Source organism: Symphalangus syndactylus, chromosome 8, assembly GCF_028878055.3.
Source record: "Symphalangus syndactylus isolate Jambi chromosome 8, NHGRI_mSymSyn1-v2.1_pri, whole genome shotgun sequence".
Lineage (NCBI taxonomy): Eukaryota > Metazoa > Chordata > Mammalia > Primates > Hylobatidae > Symphalangus > Symphalangus syndactylus.
Genome location: NC_072430.2, coordinates 44,190,615 through 44,215,245, shown reverse-complemented (window position 1 = coordinate 44,215,245; position 24,631 = coordinate 44,190,615). Strand labels below are relative to the sequence as shown.

Genomic DNA, 24,631 nt, shown 5'->3' with positions numbered 1-24,631 from the left:
ATATGGGAGAATGTGTGCAGGTTATATGCAAATACTATGCCATTTTATACAAGGGACTTGAGCACCCACAGATTTTGGTATCTTCTGGGGTCCTAGAACCAATTCCCAGTGGATACTAAAGGATGGCTATTATGTATGTAACATACTATCATTTATTTAACAAATGGGGATACACACATATTCAGACAAATATATATATGTGGCGTGTTTGCATGTGTTTTTTTATGGGGGTATAAGCCAAAAGCTAAAAAAAATTTCCTAGAGAGAGAGCAAAAATAAAATAATAGTAGCAAGAAGAAAAAGAGAAGGACGAAGAGGAAATTGCCTATAGGAAGAAGAAACAGGGTAAAAGTGAAGATGCAGCTAGACTTTCTCATAATATACCATTGGAACAATGCAAATATTTTACACAATTATAAAGTAAAATTAAATTAAAATAAAAAGCATACATCTGTTTCTGACTAAAATGGAGTATAAAGACCAGATTTAGCTCCCACCTAAAACCAAAGGAGAGGAAGAAAAAAATCAACGACAGTTTTGAAGACAATGAACATCAGACATTGAAGGACAGTGATCCCTGAGACACTGAAAACAAGCGAGATAAGCCCTGTGATTGCCCCAGCTTACAGCCTTAAGAGAGTCTCCAGACTGGAACACAAGGAGGAGGAATACAGCTGGAGCCCTGCAGATTCCCCACGTTTGAGTTGAAGAGAAAATGCCAAGAGTCTGAGGAGACCACAGTGACTAGAACCCAAGGAACAGAAGAGTAAACAAAAGACAGCTGCACGGAGAATGTGGAGATCCACAGAGGGTCCCCTTCAAGTATTCAGCTTAGCATTGATCCGTGTATGCTTGTGAGGAAACTAGGTAGGACTGGGAAAAGAACTACCCAAAAAGATTAGAGGTAACAGCGCTCGGTGTGCACAAGGGGGCGGAAATAGTCTGTTTCCACCAGCCAATATGGAAAACTGTATGATTCATGGGGTACTGCGTAGAGTACAGTAGAAAGATCTTGCCTCACTAATAGGGAATACTTAGCCCTAGACTAAGTACTGCTCTGGTTCCACCTAACAAATCTTAAAAGCAAGACAAGAAAACATCAAACTGTTTTCAAATAACTTAAATACGTCCCAAAACAATGTTCAAGAACATTTATAGGAATAAAATATATCTACAGCATTCAGCAAGGTAAAATTCACAATGCGAGGCACCCAACCCAAAATTACAAGGCATGTAAAGAAGCTGGAAAACATGACTTATAATAAGGAGAAAAATCAATCAACTGAAACCAACCCAGAGCTGAAACTGATATTAGAATTAGTAGCAAGAACATTAAAACATTATTTGTATGCTATGTGTTCAAGTTTAGTAAAAATTTGGGAGATATATATATATATATTTAAGACTCAAATTTAACTTCTAGAAATGAAAGCTATAATGTTCAAGATGAAAAACATATCAGATGGAGTTAATGTCAGATTAGACATTGCAGAAGAAAAGACTGATAAACTTGAAAACACAGCAATAGAAACTATTCCAAAATGAAACCCACAGGAAAAAAGAGAAAAGAAAAAAATAATGGCATAAATGAGCTGTGTGGCAACTTCAAACAGCCTAATATATATGTAATTGAAGAAAGAGAAGAAAAAATATTTGTAGAAATAATGGCTGGAGGCTGGGTGCAGTGGCTCATGCCTTTAATCCCAACACTTTGGGAAGCCAAGGTGGGAGGATGGCGTAAGCCTGGGAGTTTCAGAGCAGCCTGGGCAACATAGTAAGATCCTGTCTCCATGAAACAGGTAGAGGGAGAGAGACATGAAAGAGAGAGAGAGAGATGAAAGAGAGAGAGAGAGAGAGAAAGGGAGGAAGGGAGGGAAGGAAAGAAGGAAGGAAGGAAGGAAGGAAGGAAGGAAGGAAGGAAGGAAGGAAGGAAGGGAGGAAGAATTTAAAAAGAAATAAGGGCTGGAAATTTCTGAAGTTTGATGAAAACTATAAACCCATAGGTCTAAGAAGCTCAATAAAGCTAGGTACAAGAAACATTAAGAAAACTATAGCGAAGTATATCATAATCAAAACTGCTCAAAAATAGTGATAAAGAGAAAATATTAAAAGCAACCAGAGAAAGGAAACATGTTAACATATACAGGAACATTCTTATCTTTGCAATGCAAGCAAGAAAAGAGTGGTTCAACATCCCTACAATACTGAAATGGAAAAAAAAACTTGTCAAACTAGAATTCTATACCCAGCTAAAATATCTTTCAAGAACTAAGGCAAACTAAAGATAGTTTCAGATATACAAAAGCTGAAATAATTCATCATCAACAAACCCATACTCTAAGAAATGTTAAAAAGAAGTCCTTTAGGCAGAAGGAAGGTAATACCAGATCTAAATTTGGATCTACACAAAGGAATGAACAGCATCAGAAATGGTCTAGTACATGAATAATTATACGAGTTGTTTTCCTTATTAAACTCATTAAAAGATGATCGACTATTTTTAAAAATACAATGATGGCCAGGCGTGGTGGCTCACACCTGTAATCCCAACACTTTGGGAGGCCAAGGCAGGCAGATCACCTGAGGTCAGGAGTTCGAGAACAGCCTGACCAACATGGAGAAACCCCGTCTCTACTAAAAATACAAAAATTAGCTGGGCATGGTGGCACGTGCCTGTAATCCATCATCACATCTACTCTGACTCTGAACTCCTCCTGCCTTCCTTTTATAAGAACCCTTGTGATTACATTAGGCCCACCTGGATAATTCAAGATTATCGCACCATCTCAAAATCCTTAATCCTGTCTTTGAAGTCCCTTTTGCCATGTAAGGTAACATACACACAGATTTCAGTAATTAAAATGTGGATGTCTGAGGTGGGGGAGGGGCCTTATTCTATTAATCACAGTACTCTTGTAGACTCCTTATACTATTTATGAAGTAGAATAATATAATTTGAAGGTTAACTATAATTAAAGATGTACACTATAAACACTAAGCAATCACTAAAATAACAAGAGTTATAGTTAATAAACCAACAAAAAAGAGAGAAAACATAATCACATTAAGTGTAAATTGTCTAAATACCCCTAATTAAAAAAGATTGTCAGATTACATGTAAAAAGCATAGCACAACTATATGCTGCCTATTAAAAAACTACTTTTAATATAAAAATGCACATAGGCAAGAAGTAAAAGAATGGAAAAGGGTATTTCATGTTAATATTAATCAAAAGAGAGCTGGAGTGGCTATATTAGAATTAGACAAAGGAGATTTCAGATAAAATAATATTAATAGAGATTAAGAGGATTATTTTATAATGATAAAGGAATCAATTTATTGAGGATATAACAATACTAAATGTTTATATACCTAATAACAAAGCTTCAATATATATGAAACAAAAAGTAATAGAATTGTAAGAAGAAATAAGCAAACTCACAATTATAGTCATAAGTTTCAATACCCTACCTCTCAATAATTCATAGAATAGATAGAAAGTAAGTAAGGATGTAGAAGATTTAAACAACATTATCAACCAATTTGACCTAATTGATATTTACAGAACATTCCAAACAACAACAGCAAAACACAATTCTTTTCCTGAGCAAACAGAATATTGACCAAGGTAGACCACATTTGGTGCCATAAAACAAGTTGCAATAAATTGAAAAGAATTTGAACCATAAAAATCATTCTCTGACCATTTGGAATTAACATGGAAATAAATAATGGGCACATCTTTGGAAATGTCCCAAGTGTTGGAAACTAAACAATACAGTTCTAAATAATCCATGAGTAAAAGAAGAAACCAAACAGGAAAATATTTTGAACTGAATGAAAATAAAAACCCTATATCAAATTTTTTAAATGAGGCTAACATAGTATTTATGGGGAAATTATATCAGAAAATGATGTAGTAGAAAAGAAGTATCTCAAATCAATGACCTGTTTACACCTTAAGAAACAGATAAACCTACTATGTACCATAAAAATTAAAAAATTAAAAGAAATAAGAAACGGAAGAGCAAATTAAATCCAAAGTAAATAGAAGGAAATCTAAAGATTAGAGCAGAAAAAACAATTCTACCAAAAGCTATTTATTTGAAAAGATCAATAAAATTGATAAACCTCTAGTCAGAATGAAGAGGTAAAAAATAACATTCAAATTAACAATATAATGAGTAAAATAATATGCCACTACAGATTCTACATATATTAAAAGGGTAATGCAGCAATATTATGAACAACTTTGTGCAACCAATTAGGAGAATGTAGATAAAAGAAACAAAATCACATACTAACAAAGCTTACTCAAGATGAAATAGATAACCTAAATAGCCCTATATCTATAAAAGAAATTAAATTTATAATTAAAAACATTACCTCAAGGAAATTGCCAGATCCAAATGGATTCACTGGTAAATGTTATAAAATATTTATGGAAGAAATAATACCAATTCTATATAAAGTTTCAGAAACCTAAAAATGAAGAAATACTTCCCAACTCATTATATGAGACCAGCACCACCCTGACAACCAAACCAGACAGACATTACAAGAAAACTATAGACTAATATCTCTCATAAACATAGATGCAAAAACTCTAATAAAACTTGAGCAACATGAATCTAACAATATGTTAAAAAGATAAAATGGCATAACAAAGTGGGGTTTATCCTAGGAATGTAATGTTGGTTTAACATTCAGAAATCAATCAATGTAATTCATGTTAAATGTAAATTTAAGACATTAAATTTAATCAACCATTCCTACATAATGAAGCTTCCATGAACAAAAGAAAAACCACATGATCATCTCAGTAGACACAGAAAATCAGATGACAAAATCAAATATCCATTTGTGATTAAAAAAAAACTCTCAAACTAGAAATAGAAGGGAGCATCCTCAATCTGATAAAGAATATCTACAAAAAATTCTACAGCTAATGTCATACTTAATAACAAAAAAATAAATAAGTGCTTTCTCTTTAAGATCAGGAACAACACAAGGGTGTCCAATCTCACCACTTTTACCTAATATTATATTGGAGAGTCTAGCCAGTGCAAGAGACAAATAAAATAAATAAAAGTTATCCATATTAAAAGAAAGAAGTAAGTTTTCTTTATTTACTATTCAGGTTATCTATTAGTGAACTAACACATAATCAACTATATAGAAAATGCTACAGAATCTATAGAAAGCTATTAGAACTAATGAGTTTAGCAAGGTTGCAGGATATAGGAAGAATATACAAAATTAATTGTTTTTCTATAGATTAGCAAACATCAGAAATTAAAATGTATAAAAATTTATTTATAATAGTATCAAAAAATATTAAGTGCTTAGAGATAAATCTGACAAAAATGTGAAAGACCTACACACTAAAAATTAAAAGTCATTGATGAGAAAAATTTAAAAAGATATTAATAAATTGAAAGATATGCCATATTCACGGGTTGCAAGACTCAGTACTGAAAATTGTCAATTTTCCCCAAATGGATCTATAGATGCAACACAATCCCAACCAAACTCCTAGCCAGCTTTTTGTAGAAATTGACAGACTGATTATAAAATCCATATAGAAGTGCAAAGGACCTAGAATAATCAAAATAACTAAGAAAAACAAGAACAAATTTAGAGGGCTAACACCACCTGATTTCAAGCATTATAAAACTATAATAATCAAGACAGTGTGGTAAGAGTGTAAAGATAGACAAATAGGTCAATAAAACAGAACTGAGAGTCCAGAAATAGACACACATATATGTGGACATCTAATTTTTGACAAGGCAATTAAGTGGAGAAAGACTAGTCTTTTCAACAAACTATGTTGAAACAATTGAATATCCATCTGCAAGAAAATAAACTAATCCCTACTTTGTACCATATACAAAATTAACTCAAAATGAATCATAGTCCTAAATGCGAAACCTAAAATTATAAAATTTTAGGAAAAAAAATAAGAGAAACCCTGACCTTGCATTAGGTAGTAATTTCTTAGACATAACATCAAAAGCACAATTCATGAAAGAATAAATTGATAAACTGGATTTCACCAAAATTGAAAACTTTTGCTGTTTGAATGAGACTGCTAAGTTAATGAAAATACAAACCACAGATTGTAAAAAAAAAATTTGCAAAGCATAGGTCTGATAAACTTATTGTATCTAGAATATATAAAGAACAATCAAAATTCAATAATAAGCAAATAGTTGAATTTTAAAATGGACAAAAGATTTGAACTTTACCAAAGAACATATATGGATGGTGTAATATTGTGATATAATGAGAAATGTATATTTTGGTCTTAATCCCCACTTCCTGGCATACAGTTTCTAAAACCCCTGGCATCTCCAAGTGATGTGTCTTTTTATATGCTAATGAGATGACCCTGGCTGGATAGCCTCAGGATAGGGGATTATAAACAGAGGAGCCAACCACAAGATTAGCAGGCTGTACCTTTTAGCCCCAACTCTAACTTCCCACCTCTAGACCTCCAGGAAGAAAAGAGGCACTAGCAGTTGAGTTAGTCGCTAATGGCCAATGATTTAATCAACCATTCCTACATAATGAAGCTTCCATGAAAATCCAAACGGACTAGATTCAGAGATCTTTGGGTTGGTGAACATGTGGGGGTGCTGGGAGGGTGGCTCACCTGGAGAAGGCATGGAAGCTTCATGTCTCTTTTCCCCTTACCTTGCCCTGTGTACCTCTTCCATTTGGCTGTTTCAGATACACGTCCTTCATAATAAACTGGCAGTCTAGTATGCAAACTGTTTTCCTGAGTTCTTTTCTTTTTTTTTTTGAGACGGAATCTCGCTCTGTCGCCCAGGCTGGCATGCAGTGGTGCGAACTAGGCTCACTGCAAGCTCCACCTCCGGGGTTCACGCCATTCTCCTGCCTCAGCCTCCTGAGTAGCTGGGACTACAGGCGCCCGCCATCACGCCCGGCTTATTTTTGTTGTTGTATTTTTTAGTAGAGACGGGGTTTCACCGTGTTAGCCAGGGTGGTCTCAATCTTCTGACCTCATGATCCGCCGGCCTCGGCCTCCCAAAGTGCTGGGATTACATGAGCCACCGTGCCCGGCCTGTTTCCCTGAGTTCTAGCAAACGATCAAACATGAGGGGCAGTCATGGAAACCTCCATTTATAGCCCATAGGTCAGAAGCACAGCTGACAACCTGGACTTGAAATTGGCATATGAAGTTGGGGCAGTGCTGTGGGCTGAGCCCTTAGTCTGTGGAATCTGACGATATCTCACAGTAGATAGTATCAAAGTTGAGTTAAATTGTGGAACACCCAGTTGGTGTCTGCAGGGAAATGGAGAATTGCTTGGTGTAGGGGAAAAGACATCCACACATCTGCTCACAGAAATATTGAGTAAAAGTATAGAGAATAAAACAGTTTATTTTCCCTTACAGATGGCAAATAAGCACATGTAAAGATGCTCAAAATCATTATTAACTAGGGGAATGCAAGTTAAAACTGCAATGAAATACTACTATATATCTATTAGAATGGCTAAAAAAATTTTCAGACTGACCACACCAAGTGCTGGCAAGGATATGAAGGAAGTGGAACTCTCATATATTGCTGGAGTGAATGTAAAATGGTACAAGCACTTTGGAAAACAGCTTGGCAGTTTCTTTAAAAGTTAAACATGTATCTCTCTTATGATCTAGTTGTTCTACTCCTAGGTAGTTAACCTCTTGAGGAGAAAGGAAAGCATATGTCCATTCAAAGACTTGTACACAAATGTTCATAGTGGCTTGATTTATAGTAGTCAAAGACTGCAAACAAGTCCAAATGTCCATCAACAGGTGAATGGATAAATTAACTGTGATACAGCCATGCAATGGACTACTACTCAGCATAAAAAGGAATTATTGATATAGTATTAATTAGTAATTATGCTAAGTGAAAGAAGCCAGACATGCCCTTGTCCCTAAAAAAGGGAGTACACAGGCCAGGTATGGTGGCTCACGCCTGTAATCCCAGCACTTTGGGAGGCTGAGGTGGGCGTATCACGAGGTCAGGAGATCGAGACCATCCTGGCTAACACGGTGAAACCCCATCTCTACTAGAAACACAAAAAAATTAGCCGAGGAGGCTGAGGCAGGAGAATGGCATGAACCCAGGAGGCAGAGCTTGCGGTGAGCCAAGATTGCTCCACTGCACTCCAGCCTGGGCGACAAGGCGAGACTCCATCTCAAAAAAAAAAAAAAAAAGGAGTACACAGTGTGTGTTTCCAGTATAGAAAGCAAATCAATGGCTTCTCTGGGGAGGGAGTAAAGAAGAAGGGTAGAGGCACGGAGAAGCACAGGAAGGATAGATTTCTAAACACACAGGAAACCTTTGCGAGTCGTGGATATGTTCATTATCTTGATTGTGGTAATGGTTCCACAGGTGAATATATATCAAAACTTATCAAGCTGGACACATTAAGTATGTGCAATTTATTGTGTGTAATTATACTTCAATAAAGCTGTTAAACGTTTTTAATAACAAGCAATCTCAGGGACTTCTGCTTCTGGAAAGATGAAATAGATACACTTTTTTATATTCCTCTCACTAAGTACAACTAAATATCCTGGACATTATTCATAGAACAGACATAAGAAATAACTGAAAAATGAAGGGAACCAGTCAGGCCAGCTAGGGACTTTAGGACCCGAGAAACAACAGGGTGGGTGGTGAGCTCCCTGGGTATTATTTTATCTATCTCCCTATCTATCTAGCTATCTAACTATCTAGCTAGCTAGCTAACTCCTGGGCTCCAGCAATCCTCCCACCTCAGCCTCCCAAGTAGCTGGGACTACAGGCACGCACCAACACACCTGGATAATTTTTTAAATTTTTATAGAGACAAGGTCTCACTGTGTTGCTTAGGCTAGTTTCGAACTCCTGGGCTCAAGCAATCCTCCTCCTTTGGCCTCCCAAAGTGCTGGGATTACAGGCATGAGCCTGTGTCCAGCCCAGTCTTGGGTCTCCTTTATGCCTCATATATCCTGGACTGGATTCTAGAAAAGCTGATAACCCGGAAACACCAACAAATGAAAACCAAAAAAGACCTCAAGAAAATCCTGCTCTCTCTAGCCAGAGAACCAGGAAAGGACCAGCCTAGCAAGACAAGCAGGCATCCCAATAGCTTTGCTGGGTTGGTGTCAGAGAAGGCCAAGGGAAGAGCTGGTGCCTTGTGGTATCAGTAGAGGCCCTCCTCCTCCCAAGTAGGATAATACCAGTGGAGGCCTAGTGGGGAGCCTGAACTCCCACCTCCACTCAGCAACAACAAGGTGTTCTTCCCCTGTTAAAGAGGATATCAGCAGAAGCCAAGTAGAGAAGCTGGATTTCCACACCCATCTGACAGTAATAAGGGGAACCTCACCTCCCCTACTAGCATAGCTTGAAAGGAGACCTGCTAACATAGAAGATTTAAATAATATCTAGAGTCTCATAACATAACAGCCAAAATGTCCAAGATTCAGTCAAAGCCACTCATCTTATGAAGAACCAGGAAAATCTCAAATGAGAAAAGACACAGATACCAAAAAGAAAATAACAAAAATGTTAGAATTATCTGACAAGGATCTAAAGCAGCACTTTTAAAACATTAAAAGTGTTTCAGCAAGCAATTATGAACACATAAAACACATTCAGCAAAGAAATAGAAAATATGAAGAACCAAACAGAAATTTGAAAACTGAAAAAAATTGTAACAAAAAATAAAAAAGCTCTCAATGGATTGGCTTAACAGCAGAAGGCAGAGGACAGAATAAAGAAGCAGTGAACTTGAAGAGAAAACTATAGAAATCACCCAAGCTGAGCAACAGAGAGAAGAATTTTAAAAATAAATAAACACAGCCTCAGGGACTTATGGGACTATAACAAAAGATCTAACATTTGTGTTGTTGAAGTCCAAGAAGGAGAGGGGAAAGAGTGTGGAAGTGAAGAGGTATTCAAAGAAATAATGACTGAAAAATTCCCAAATTTGGCAAAAAAAAAAAAAAACCATAAACCCACAGGTTGAAGAAGCTGAGTAAACTCAAACAGAATAAACCCAAATAAATCTATGCCAAAACACATCAAAATCACGTTTCTGAAACTAAAAACAAAGAAAAAACTTGAAAACAGTGAGAGAGAAATGACACCTTACTTATAAGGGAAAAAAGCATTTGAATGACAGCAGATTTCTCATCACTAATCATCAGAAAGAAGTGGCAAAACCTTTTTCAACTGCTAAAATAAAAGGACTATCAACTCAGAATTTTATATCCAGCAAAAATATCCTCCAGGAATGATGGCGAAATCAAGACATTCTCCAATGAAGGAAAACTAAGAAGTTGTTACCATCAGATTTACTCTAAAAGAATGGCTAAAGAAAGTACTACATCAGAAAGTAAATGCTAAAAGAAGGAATCTTGGAATGACAGTAAGTAAGAAAAACAACGAAGGAGTAAAAATATGAGTAAATACAATAAACGCTTCTCTTATGTTTTCTAAATTGTTTGATGGTTGAAGTAAAAATTATAACACTGGTACTGTTTTCAATGTATGTAAAGGAAATGTTTAAGACAACTATATTATAAATGGAGGAGGGTAAAAGGATTTAAATAATGAGAGTGTTGGGTGGTAATAGAATAGTTTTGTATCTTGATTGTAGAAGTAGTTACACAAATCTAGACGTGTGATAAAATGGCATAGAGCTGCACATACACATTTTACCAATGTCAGTTTTTTGGTTTTGATACTGTAAGATGTATTAATCTTGGAGGAAATTGGATGAAGAAGATAGGGGATCTCTCTCTATTATATTCGCAACTGCAAATTACAAATATAGTCGCAATTGCAATTATTAATTATTTCAAGATGAAAAGTTGATTTAATGAAGAAGAAATTATATGAATCCCCTCCCCACTCAAAAAGCAATCCCTGATAAGAGAAAGCAAAATGAAACAAATAAATCCAATTGTGTATTGAGTTAGTGGCACAACCACACAGAGGAACTATTTCAGTGACCTTAAAGGAGGGTAATTTGGCTGCACATGTTTAATTGAATATACCCTAAGGACAAAAAGACTTGCAAAAAAAAGAAAATATCTTAAACCTTTTTCAGTAATCTTATTGTTAATAGTCATATTGTTTGTTATTCTGATACTGTGTGTGAGTGTCTGTGTGTGTGTGTGTGTGTGTATGTTTGTGTGTAAAATAAAGCAAATAAGTAATTACATCAATATCATTTCTAGGATTTTTTGGTGTAGGAGAAAGGAGATACAGAATTAAGATACTTAAGTAAAAACTGTTTAAAACTGAATTGAATGGGATGTATCAACATAATTTCATAATGTATTTTCTCTTAAAAAGAAAAAGAAAAAAACAAATGAATACTATTTCTTAGTTCTAGTCACTGATAAGGCCTAGAAACAATGACCAAGCCAGGAGGAATGAACAGCACTGCGGCCTTTAAGTAACATTTCCTACAAACAGGAGCCAGGATTTCTTCAAGAAATAGCTGATTTCAGTCCTGGAGAGGAGGAAGTGTACAGGATGAGCTTGAAATATTTCATCCTAATATTAGGGTGGCAAGAAGGCCATCAGAAACTACTGGGGTTGTTTCAAAACACCAGCACTGGGCCGGGCACGGTGGCTCACGCCTGTAATCCCAGCACTTTGGGAGGCCGAGGCAGGTGGATCATGAGGTCAAGAGATCAAGACCATCCTGGCCCACATGGTGAAACCCCATCTCTACTAAAAATACAAAAATTAGCTGGGTGTGGTGGTGTGTGCCTGTAGTCCCAGCTACTCGGGAGGCTGAGGCAGGAGAATCGCTTGAACCCAGGAGGCAGAGGTTGCAGTGAGCCGAGATCATGCCATTGCACTCCAGCTTGACTGCTTAGTGAGATTCCATCTCAAAAAAAAAAAAAAAAAAAAAACACCAGCACTGGCCAGAATCCTGAATGGCCAAAGATGAGGCAATATAAGCCTCATAAGAATAACAGCTACACTGGATTAAAACGCATCAAATATGTTTAAATCTGTGAGTTCCTGGTGGTATTCAAAAAAATAATTATTATTATATTGATCGTCTTTGGAGAATGCTAGGAAACCAACTCATTATTTTGAAAACTGGTAAATAGAGGGGAAAAAAGTCATTTATCCTGCCTTTCATATGTGAACTGTATCTCACAATAACTAAAATTTTAATGAGGGAATGTTTTTCTTTATAGGAGTTGTAGAGCTAACAAATGAAGATATAATGATAGTCCTGGATTGAATATTAACTTTTTTCAACCCTTAATGGGATAAAGAATCTAGGCAATTATCATGAAGGGTTGCTAACATCAGTAAAAGAGGTAAGCAGACTGTATGAGCCTCTTGATGAAAGTACACACTACCACTTAGGAGTTGTTCTTACCAAAAAAAAAATGGAACCTGAATAAATCTCTAGACCTAACTACCAATTCACAGGAATAACACCGTGGGAATGCAACCACCAAATCCTTCTGGGAAACCCTACAGTGTAAGCAACCCAGTATCTTCAACAAGTAACATGCAAGGAGGAAAGAGAGAGAGGCAGAGACAGAGAGAAACCCAGAGATGTTAAAAGACACATTAACCAATTGCAACATAGGGCTCCCATTTGGATCCTGATTTAAACTACTGGGGGAAAAATGAATGTTGGCCAAATATTTGATGATATTAAAGTCTTATTGCTAATTCTTTGAGCTCTGATAGTGATTGTGGGTTTGTTTGTTTGTTTGTTTAAGTTCTTTACCATTTAGAGATACACAACAAAATATTTACTGATGAAATCACGTGCTTTCATGGATTTGCTTCAAAATAAAATGAGGTCAGGGAGGAAAGTAAGGAATGTGTATAGATGAAACACGACTGACCATGAGTTGAACATTGTTGAAGCAGGGCTACATGGGGATGTGTTTTACTATTGTCTTCAGTTTTATAAGAAGGTGAAATTTTTCCAGATGAAACATTTTTAAAAACATATCCAGACAGAGCCAGAAAAATCACATTCCTGTAGCTGTCTCCCTAATAAAAAGGTCTTTATTCTGTTCTTTGCAGCCTAGAAGACTAGTGTCACTGTAGCTGTATTAATAACAGTAATATCAATAATAATAGGCCAGGTACAGTGGCTCACACCTGTAATCCCAGCACTTTGGGAGGCCCAGGCGGGCAGATCATGAGATCAGGAGTTCGAGACCAGCCTGACCAACATGGTGAAACCCCGTCTCTACTAAAAATACAAAAATTAGCTGGGTGTGGTGGCGCACGCCTGTAATCCCAGCGACTCAGGAGGCTGAGGCATGAGAATCACTTGAACCTGGGAGGCGGTGAGCCGAGATCGCACCACTGCACTCCAGCCTGGGCAACACGGCAAGAGTCCATCTCAAAAAAAATAAAATAAAATAACAATAATAATAATAATACCCAGCATTTTGGAAGCACATACTTACTATGTGCTAAACTCATTTACGAGTTTTTATGAATTGTCTCATTTAATTCAGACGAAATCTTATGTGGTAAGTACTATTATTATTCACATTTTACAGATGAGGAACCTGAGGGACAGAAGTTTGGTGACAAAGGTAAGCCTCACACCCAGATCTAATGGCAGATTTCCGGCTTGTAACCAACACCCAAAGGTAAAAGATGAAGATTGCTGTCATGTCCTCAGTCTTGCCTTCTTTGGGATAAACACCTTTAGCTCTTTCACTCCCCACCCCACCCCACCCCTGCCACATGGCTTCAATGCCCCACACCATCCTTGTCGCATTCCTCGGAACCCCTGCCAGGAGCCATAAAAGTAGCTGAGTTTCTTTAAGGTATCTCAGAGGCCCATGTGCAGCTTGCCCCACCCCAATCCTACCCAGGCTGCCTGGTTTCCCAGACAAGCTCCGGTCCTCCTCCCTCCAGACTGGGAGCCCGCACATGTACATGTCCCAGGAGTGGCGTGGCTCACCTGGGCCTCGGTGCCTCTTCTCCATCCAGATGTAGCAGTTGTTCTGGGCCACCCCAGTCTGTGAGTCCAGGAAGGGAAGACGCACGCTGCGCTCTGCACACAGCCGTGAGTTGTAACTCCGGCAGTGCTCAATGGCTTCCTTGTAGAACTGGTCCCCGAGCCTGCCAGAGTCAGAGAGTGAAGGGGTGAGGCCAGGGAAGACTGAAACACACCCAGAAGGAAACACGCCCAGAGGGAAACACACTTCCCTGGAAAGCCTGAAGACCTCCCAGTTATGAAGACCAAGGCAGTGAGCACCAAGAGCCTTGCCAATGAGCAGAATGCAACTCAGTGTCAGGTCTTGACCAGATTTTATTTTCTATCCGAAATCCACCAGGCAACTTAGAAACTCCTTTAACAAAGAGTATGGGCTTTCAAGGATGAATCACCAGTAAGAGAGAGCTGTCCATGTTCTAGGAAGCATGAGGTCCCACTCCAGAAGGGAGGTAGCTCTGGAACAACCTTCTGCATGGAATCTAGAGGACATCACACTTCTAGAACCTCCTCACTCATATTAGCTACATTTTATTCTCAGAGGTCACCAGCAAAGGCACTCTAGGTGAACCCAAATCACCAGCAAAGATACCAAGGTTTCCATTACAACAGAATAGAAACACTCCATATAAACAAAAACTATGACAGAAAAAACATTCTATAAAAGTAGGGATATTGCAGGAAGAAGGGGGTGTAGAGGAACAGGCACCAATCTTTTAAAACCATATTACTTACAGAAAAATAACTTTCTGATAGAAAACAAACAGAATTCAACAATTTTGATTCCAAATAATTCAACTCATGAAGTTTAAAAAACAAATAGAAAGACTTTCTAGTTTGCTAGACTGAGAATCTGATTAAGCACAGTATATTTCACGTTCCCGACTCTTTGGTATTTTTGGACACGTGATGATGCTACCAATTTTAAGGTAGTGTCCTTTTCAAAGACCAAAAATAGAGCATTGATATAATTGATCAAATGCAAAGCACTAAAATGATCAATGAGATCAAATACCTACCAAATAAAACATAGGCACGGGCTAATAAATGCCTCAAAGAAATAAAAATGTAATAACATAACTTATGCCAGGTAAATTCCAGCCTCTTACTGGGGTCGGGGGGCAGTGGGCGTAAAGGAGCGGAGTGTGGGAAGAAGAAGTAGGAAGGGAAGGAGCCACAGAGGTCACAGGGGCAAAAGGGAGAATCAAGAGTTTATTCTGAAGCAACATTATGATGTCTTTTTGTTTTGGTTCTATGTAAATTTCAGAAAGCCAAAATGAGAGGGGAAGTCTCTAAAAATAACATTTCTTAACCAAAGTATTTAGAGGAATAAAAAAAGCAAAATTGGGGTGTTGGTTTTTTTGGGTTTTTTTTTTTTTTTTGAGATGGAGTCTCACTCCGTTGCCCAGGCTGGAGTGCAACGGTGCGATCTCAGCTCACTGCAACCTCTGCCTCCTGGGTTCAAATGATTCTCCTGCCTCAGCCTCCTGAGTAGCTGGGATTATAGTTACCTGCCACCATGCTCGGCTAATTTTTTGTATTTTTAGTAGAGATGGGGTTTCACTATGTTGGTCAAGCTGGTCTCAAACTCCTGACCTCAGGCGATCCACCCGCCTCGGCCTCCCAGAGTGCTGGGATTATAGGCGTGAGCCACCATGCCTGGCCTCAATTTCTTAATTGTGGTAAAATACACTTAACATAAAATTTCTCATCTTAAATGTACAGTTTAAGTGTACAGTTCAGTGGCATTAAGCACACGCATACTGTTGCACGACCACCACTACCATCCATTCCCAGAACTCTTTTCATCTCGCAAAAGTGAAACTCTATACCCATTAAACAATAACTCCCCATTCTTCTTCTGCCCCCGTCTCCAGCAACTACCATTCTGCTTTCTATCTCTATGATTCTGACTACTCCAAGTACTTCATAAAAGTGGAGTCATACAGTATTTGTCTTTTTGTGACTGCCTTATTTGACTTAGCATAATATCCTCAAGGTTAACCTATGTTATAGCATATGTCAGAATTTCCTTCCTTTTTAAGTCAGAATAATATTCCATTGTACGCATATACCACATTTTGCTTATCCATTCATCTGTCAGTGGACATCTGGGTTGCTTCCACATTTTAGCTATTATGAATAATGCTGCTATGAACATGAGTATACAAATATCTTTTCAAAACCTTGCTTTCAGGCTGGGCGCAGTGGCTCGTGCCTGTAATCTCAGCACTTTGGGAGGCCGAGGTGGGTGGATCGCCTGAGGTCAGGAGTTCGAGACCAGCCTGGCCAACATGGCGACACCCCGTCTCTACTAAAAATACAAAAATTAGCTGGGCATGGTGGCAGACGCCTGTAATCCCAGCTACTCAAGAGGCTGAGGCAGGAGAATCACTTGAACTCAGGAGACGTTGCAGTGAGTTGGGATTGTACCACTGTACTCCAGCCTGGGCGACAGGGTGAGACTCTGTCTTAAAAATACAAAAAATTAGCCGGGCGCGGTGGCGGGCACCTGTAGTCCCAGCTACTCGGGAGGCTGAGGCAGGAAAATGGCGTGAACCCGGGAGGTGGAGCTTGCAGTGAGCCGAGATAGCACCACTGCACTCTGGCCTGGACAAAAGAGCGAGATTCTGTCTCAAAAAAAAAACAAAAAAAATAAAAAAATAAAAAAAATAATAAACCTGCTTTCAATTCTTTTAGGTATATACCCAGGAGTAGAATTGCTGAGTCATATGGTAGTTCTAGTTTTCATTTTCTGAGGAACCACCATACTGTTTTTCATGGCAGCTGTACCATTTTACATTTCTACCAACAGTGTACAAGGGTTCCAACTACTCCACATTCTCATCACCACTTGTTAGAAAGCAAAGTTTTAAATGCACTTTTCTATACTCTTTTTAAAAAGTCAACGGGTCAGGTTCTAACAAAGAGCTTAAAGCAAATATCTTACAATGGAAAAACACAACCCTGGAAGCTTCTGAGGCATCATTTGGAAATTACTTGTTGACAAGCATCCAAAAAAAAAAAAACAAACAACAACAACAAAAAAAAAAACCCTTTGCTCCTTTTTCACCTCTGAACATCTTCACATTCACAAGGAAGGCATAATATGCTCAGAAAGTGTCCTGGCAGTTGTAAAACCAAACTGTAATCAAACTGTAATAGTCACACAGCTGGAAATGAATTGGGGAGGGGAGATGAAAGCCCATTACAATGCTATAAAACTGAATGGCACATAAGCTGATGTAATCAAAGCTGGTAACAAGGATCATGAGATTGATCAAAAATAAAGAACCACTTTTTACAAAGTGTTTATGTCACACCAGCTTAAATGCTTCCTTCTGCTATGGCAATGTAGCTCAGTGGAACAGAACTTTCACAGGCAGCTTGGCCCAGACAAGATGACCCAGGCTGTTCAGGGTGTCCTGGATGCTCCAGCCCCCACCCATGAAACAGCAAGCAGCCACACTACATCGATGAGAACTGACAAGAACATTTGACGGAGAGGTGCCCAATGTGAGAGCAGCAATCTGTTTTCCCAGGACCTTCTGACAGACTGCCAAAAAAAAAAGATGTTAATTATCCCAACCTCAGAAATTCTGCTGAAAAGAGAACCCATAAAATCAGGCCCCCCAAAAAAACAAAATGAAAAATTGTATAGCAAAACTCATCTACTGGAGATGATCATTTTCAAAATAAATTTCTGGAAACCAATACAAAAGAAATCTACACAGTAGGATTCCAAATTGGACTTGTCCTAATATGCTAGTAACTCACTTCCAACAGCGTCAATCCAGACAAGAGGAACAAGAAACTGAACTTGCTAAAAATGCAAAGTGAGGTTGGTCAACACTGGTGCTCCACACCAACTGGATCGAGAATGTCAAACAAAGTGGCACACTGGGCGAAAATTAATTTCATCTTAAATACTTTCTACTTTCATAACATGCAATGTTATTAGTTACAAGCATGCTGGGGGAAAATGTATATTTCTAAATGTAATCTTTGTGTAAAAGATACCTCTCTTATGTAAACAGAAAAGACTTTCTGTGGACTGGAACAACTGTATTAAAGTCGAAGCTGCAAAAACATGACATTCAACAGCCCCTCTACCATCATCTCCAGGGAAGTCCTTTTAAACAGACCAGGTGTTGGCAGAGATTTGGAACCAAAATTTAAAGCCTTTTTCAAGATATAAGAGGTGAAAAGAGACTTCAACTTCCCTGATAAATTCAAGAAGCACTTCTCCAAAAGTTAATTAGCCAAAATCTTCACAGGGCTTGCTATGCTCTCTAGGAAAAAATCAACTACTAGTTCTCCCTAACCCGTAGAAAGCAATTTAAACAGCAGAGGACAAATGTCCTTTCCAACATGGTATTTCTACCAAAAAAAAAAAAAAAATCCCACAATGATAGGATCCCAGGAGTGACATTTACATTAAAGTCAAAGGGGTCAGATGGAGCAGGGAAAGGCTGGCAGCAAATGACTCATCTGTGGGGTGGTGACCAGTGTACCCTGGGTTGGATCACACATGGGACAGTCCCAGCCATCACCTGCATGCACCAAACTGAGGGGGCTGGATCCCCAAGGGATGATTGATGTCTTAGGCTGGAGGAAGCTGGCACAAGGCAGGGTAGAATGATGTTCTTATCGACAGACTTCAGGCTACTCAAGGCTGCAATCAGAAATAGGAAAGGCAAGGGGAACAAATTGCTGGGCTCCCCAGGCCCCCCAGACAGCATTCTGGTTGCAGCAGTGCTGGATGCCTAGTTCTAGGGGGCTTTGTGAGTGATGGAGGTCCCTCTGTGATCCCATCTGAAGTGAGAAGCCATCCCAGCTCTGAGAGCTGAGTGTTTCTACATGAGATTTCCAGCAACCCTCCTTGAGCCCATCTGTGGAGATGGATTCCAGGTGGCCAAAGAAGACTCAGAATGGGAAACATGAGACTTCTCCAAAGTGACTGCCAACCAGGCTCCAAATGCGATTTTTCAGAGCCTATCAATCACACCCCGTCTAAGACCCTCTGCTCCTCTTCCTCCAACCTCCTGCTCTCAAGACCACACCTGCTTGCTCCGATTTCTCAGATCACTCTCAGGTCCAGCCAGATACCTGGGCTCCTCCCTTTCACTATCTCTCTGGTTCTGTGCTCTGACCTGAGGACAGGTGTCCTGCCGTACCAGAAATGTGTGTCCAATAGCAAGTTTCTCTTCTTCTGCCAGAAGCCTGCTCCTGCCCACCCAAGTCTCAATCCTCCTAGCGGTGGGGGTGGGGGTGGGGGCCGAGGCTATGCTGCCCTCCCTCTCCCTAGCAACTTGGCCTTGACTCTCCCCTTGCCTTCAAACCATCTGGAACTGAGTTATTTCATTTATCAGGAAGTCGTCCTTTCTCTCCACTCCCCCTGTGTGGCCCCAAGTCCTCTTTGCTGTGTAAACATGACCTTGGCCCATCACTACTATCTGTGCACAGAAGCAGAGATAAGCAGAGCTGAAGAGAAGCCCTTGCCTGTGGCAGGATTTTGGGGGCTCTCCTTCCCCCAGTGGCGCCTCTTCCTCACTGTGGGCACCAAGTTTTCCTGCTGTCTCACTCAGCTGCTCACACCGCCAGAGCCGCCCACAAACACACATGAAAGCTCATCTACACCAATATGCTAACTTCCTGCTATTTGCATTTAAACATGTTTAACTGAAACTGTTCATGGAAAGCTCCGTCTCCCATTTAGTCTTTTAGAATAACTGGCACGCACGGGGCAATATCTGGCAAGCTGCGGGAAAGTTTTTATTTTCCTTGAAGTGGTCCTGTTCCTAATGCATCTCCTGAAAGAAGACCAAGTTTAGTGTTTGTTACAGACTGAATTGTGTCATTCCTCCTCACAGAAAAAATCCACATGTTGAAGGCCTAACCCTGAATGTGATGGTGTTTGGAGACGGAGCCTTTGGGAGGTGATATCATTTGATATTTACCCCTGACCAAATCTCATGTTGAATTGTAATCCCCAACTCTGGGGGTGGGGCCTGGTGGGAGGTGTTTAGATCATGTGGGCAGATTCCCTCATGGCTTGGTGCTGTCTTTGTGATAGCGAGTGAGTTCTTACAAGATCTGGTCATTTAAAAGTGTGTGGTGCCTCCCTGCTGACTCTCTTGCTCCTGTTTTTGTCATGTGACATGCCTCCTCTCCCTTTGCCTTCTGCCATGATTGTAAGTTTCCTGAGGGCTCCCCAGAAGCCAAGCAGATGCCAGCACTGTGCTTCCTGTACAGCCTGCAGAACGATGAGCCAATTAAACCTCTGTTCTTTATAAATTACCCCATCTCAGGTATTTCTTTATAGCAATACAAGAATGGCCTAATCCAGGAGGTAATTAGGTCAGGAGGACGGAGCCCTCATGATGGGATTAGGGCCCATATAAGGAAGAGACATGAGCAAGCTCTCTCACTCTCTCAATCTCTGCCATGAGAGGACACAAAAAGGCAGCTGTATGCGAGCTATAAGGAGGACCCTCACCTGGAATCTGACCCTGCTAGCACCCTCATCTTGAACTTCCCAGCCTCCAGAAGTGTGACAGATAATTATTATTTAAGCCAGGGGTCCCAAACCCCTGGGCCACAGAGCAGTACCAGTCCATGGCCTATTAGGAACTGGGTGGCACAGCAGGAGGTGAGCTGTGGGGTACAAGTGAGCATTGCTGCCTGAGCTCTGCCTCCTGTCAGATCAATGGCAGCACTAGATTCTCATAGGAGCACAAACTCTACTGTGAATTGCACATGTGAGGGATCTAGGTTGCCTGCTTCTTATGAGAATCTAATGCTTGATGATCTGTCACTGTCTCCCATCAACCCCAGATGAGACTGTCTAGTTGCAGGAAAACAAGCTCAGAGCTCCCACTGATTCTACATTATAGTGAGTTGTATAATTATTTCATTACATATTACAATGTAATAATAACAGAAATAAGGTGTACAATAAATGTAATGCATTTGAATCATCCCAAAACCATCCCCTCCCCCACCCCAGTCAGTGGAAAAATGATCTTCCATGAAACCAGTCCCTGGTGCCAGAAAGGTTGGGGACTTTCGGTTTAAGCTACCCAGTCTATGCCGTTTTAATACAGCAGCTGGACATGACTGAGGAAGTGTTTCCGGATGTTTCCCAAAAAAGGGCTAAGGAGGATGGGTGAGAGAGATTCCAACCCCCTTTCCTTCCTCATTTTTTCTTCTTCTAACAAAGACAACAATAATAACACTATAATATCAATTTCAACTCAATTCAGTGTTTAGTATTTGTCTTCTCTACTAGACTATAAACTCCACGAGGGCAGAGGCCACATCTGCAGAGCCACTGCACACAGACACTCAGACTGAACAACTCCAGCAAGTACCATTCACATCAGCGTCAATGTGAAGGCCACCTCCTGGAGTGGTGGAGCCCAGCACTCCTGCATACCTGCCTGGCCTTCTTGCTGATTTACCCGCAGTGTTCAGCACAGAGCCCAGCACATAACAGGTGCCCAGTAAGTCTCCATTGAATAGCATTTGACAACTCACATTCCACTCACCTAGGGCAGGCATTTAAATTAGAGCAGGAAGGCAAATGTGGCATGCTTGTGCACAGTCTGCAGAGTCTGTGACTGGCGATTTAAACTGGATGGCTGTCCACTTGCAGCTTCAGAAAAACATTGAGAGAATGTCTGCATTCACTCTCCAGCAGTCCTCATCACCCAGCACCTGGGACATTGCAGCACTGGGTGGCCTAACTGCAAGCGCTATAGCCCTACTCTTACCCATCCTGGCAAAAGGAATTCTCCCTGAAACTCATTGTTTAGTCTTTCACTCCTCAGTGTAGAACCCAAGATGGCGCCCAATGGTGCCCAGGTTCCTCTGCCGGGCTGGGGATGCTCCTGGAAAAACTATGTATTGGGGTAAAGTGGAAAAAAGACTTGGAATTGGTCGTGTCTGAGTCCAGCTGCACCTCTTAATAGCTACACAACCCTCAGCAAGTCACTTACCCTCCCTGTGCCTAAATTCTACTACTTGCAATATGGGTAACATGATCTCTACTTCAGACCTGAGAAAATTTAATAAGCTAGAACCTCTGGCACACAGACATAAATGTCTGTAATCAATAGCCGTTCCTTTCTCCTTCCCCAAAGTGCAGTACTTGCTGCCACTTTGTGGCATGACCCTCTGCCTGAGCAGGCTGATCCTCGCCATGTGATGCAACACTCACTGTCACGGCATCCTTGAGGCTGTCGGGGACCCACTCAAACCTCTGTCCCAGGACAGAAGGCCTCTGGGTCACCAAGGCTGAGCTTCAGGCATCCAGGAGAGCAGGGCAGCTGATGCATGGTGACCCCAGCAATCCACCCAAGGACTGCCCTAAGCAAAGAGACCACATTTGGCTTGTTTACTGCTCTCTCCCAAAGCCTAGTACATGCTGGGTCATGCCTGCCACATTGGGTAAATGATGAGTGAATGAGTGAATGAATGAATGAATGAATCCTCCTCTGACCCCCCCGCATACATGAAACAGACAGCCCTACCCCTGAATCTCAACAAAATACTTTCCTTATATCCTTCCTCCCACCTGGAATTTTTGTATTCTCTCCTTGTCCTGGCTGATCTTAGCCTAGTCAAGGGCTAGCTGAAAACTTGCTTCTTCCAGGAAGGTTCACAGTTTATCTCTACCAGTAGGGTTTGCTCTCTGGCTTCTCTGAACTACCTTACCTGTCTTACTTTATTTTCGCTGGTCTTTGCCACTTTCCTTATCTCTGCTCACTTAATTAGATTGGAAGTGTCTTAAAGACAGGAACTGAGAGCTGTGTGCTTGCATGCTACCCAACCATGCACAGTGCTGGGAATGTAGAAGCATGTGATAGATAGATTGCTTGACTGAACTATCATGTCATCCTCAGCAAACTAATGAAAGCTTCATAGTTGAGAGGTGCTTGGGACGTTCTAACTTTCTCCATGGGAACATGAGGTGAGCCTGAAGTTATCTGGCTACTTCTCCAGAGCCCAGGATTAGGCATCTGAAAATAGATATCCTCCAAGTTCAAATCCTAGAGTTTTTTCCCATATCCTTAAAAAAGGTCACTTCAGCTCCTGAGATTTTCATTTCTCCATGTGCAAATTCATGCCACCCTGCAAGGTGCCATAGAACTGACATTCTCCTTCTCTGAACTTTACAAGAAGCTCACTGAATTCTCAATGATGCTGACATCAGACCTATGCCAGGAGAACCAGCTCCTTCTCTGCGCGGGTAGAAATGCCGTTCTTGTGCTTAGTGAGAATGCCATCACCACATGCTCCAAAAGAATGGCTCTCAAACTTGGAATTGTGAAAGAATCAGTAAGGGGTGGGAAGCTGTGCAATTCTGATTCTAGAGGCTTGGGAAGTGATCCAGACATCAGCTCCCCAGTGATCCTGAGAAATATGAGACTAGCTGATCTAAAGATAGCTCCCCAACCTCTAAAACAAGGGCATGAATGAGAGGGGCCTTGTGTTGCTCCTCAGCCACCATGTTTGAATGGCAGAGCTGGACGGCCCAGTTAGCAGACTTTGTTTCACTCGGCTGGTTTTGTTTCTGTGGGAAAACTTCTTTCAGGCAGCTGGCATGGATTACCCTGGCAGCACTAACCTGGAGCAGACTAATCCCATAGAAGTCCTCATCCCTAACAAAATTGGCAAAAGCCCTGGTCAAGGCAAATGTATGAAGATCTGACATCCTTAGTCATTCTGTGGATGGCTCTGACCTTCAAAACTTCTCAGGAAGGGCACCCTGGGGACAAAGGTATCCCTTGGGAAAGTTATGTCCGACAAACAGCTTGAACCCTAAAATGTCCATCATGACTTCAATGTGGCTCAGTCTGATGCTCAGGCCCAGTAGACCCAATAAATCCCTTTTCCAGCATCTACCTGGTGAAGACTTTTCAGGGACTTATTATGCAAAGCTGCCTAAGCAAGACAAAATTTATATTGAACCTGGCCATGATTTCTGAGCTGCCACTGGGTGTTCTGATGACATACACATCTCGAGGTTGAAGTCAAGGGGCTGCCAAGGACAAGAGACTGGAGGCAGGATAAAAGCATTGTGATTCCTTCCAGTAAATATTGGTGGGGTGGCAGGGGAGGTGGGGAGGGGATGCTCCGGGGAGGAAGAGGACTGTAGCTTTTCTTGTACCCAAGGTTTGCCTTTCAAATGGCATCCAGACGTGACCAAATAAATCTCTCCTCTGGAGGCTAAAGAATGTGTAGAATGCAACAAAAGTGAGGTGGTGGGGAAGCCTGCTTTATCTAGGGTGTATCATACCTAGAAAGAAAACACACATCCGTCACAGAAATTTCATTGATTGAGAAAGTATTTTTAGTTTCCTGGTCCACAGACTGAGTCCTTCCTGAAACTCTCACCATGAGCTGGGCACTCGGATGTTGCCTCCTGAATGTGATCACCTATAGAAGCAGACTATTGATTAGAGACGATTTTAGACAAACAGATCCCCAGCCCTCATCTTTGCCACTGGAATACAAAGGGTGCTGCCCTCCCCAGTAAAGGGAATATCGGTCTGGTATTTAACATGGCCACAAAGAACATGTTGTTCTATAGTCAATTCTCTATACAGCAGCCCA

General features: G+C 40.5%; 1 protein-coding gene across 3 annotated transcripts in view; it reads right to left on the bottom strand.

The window, feature by feature from the left end:
- The window catches only part of DPF3 (double PHD fingers 3), a 282,519-nt gene that overhangs the window by 142,994 nt on the left and 114,894 nt on the right, over positions 1–24,631 (bottom strand). For all 3 annotated transcript variants that reach the window (XR_010122063.1, XM_055288909.2, XM_063644313.1), the window contains exon 2: positions 13,979–14,139. Coding sequence is in view for 2 of the 3 variants with exons in the window: in XM_055288909.2 (XP_055144884.1) it covers positions 13,979–14,139 (161 nt within the window). In the remaining variant the exon portion in view is untranslated. The remainder of the gene's footprint in view (positions 1–13,978; positions 14,140–24,631) is intronic.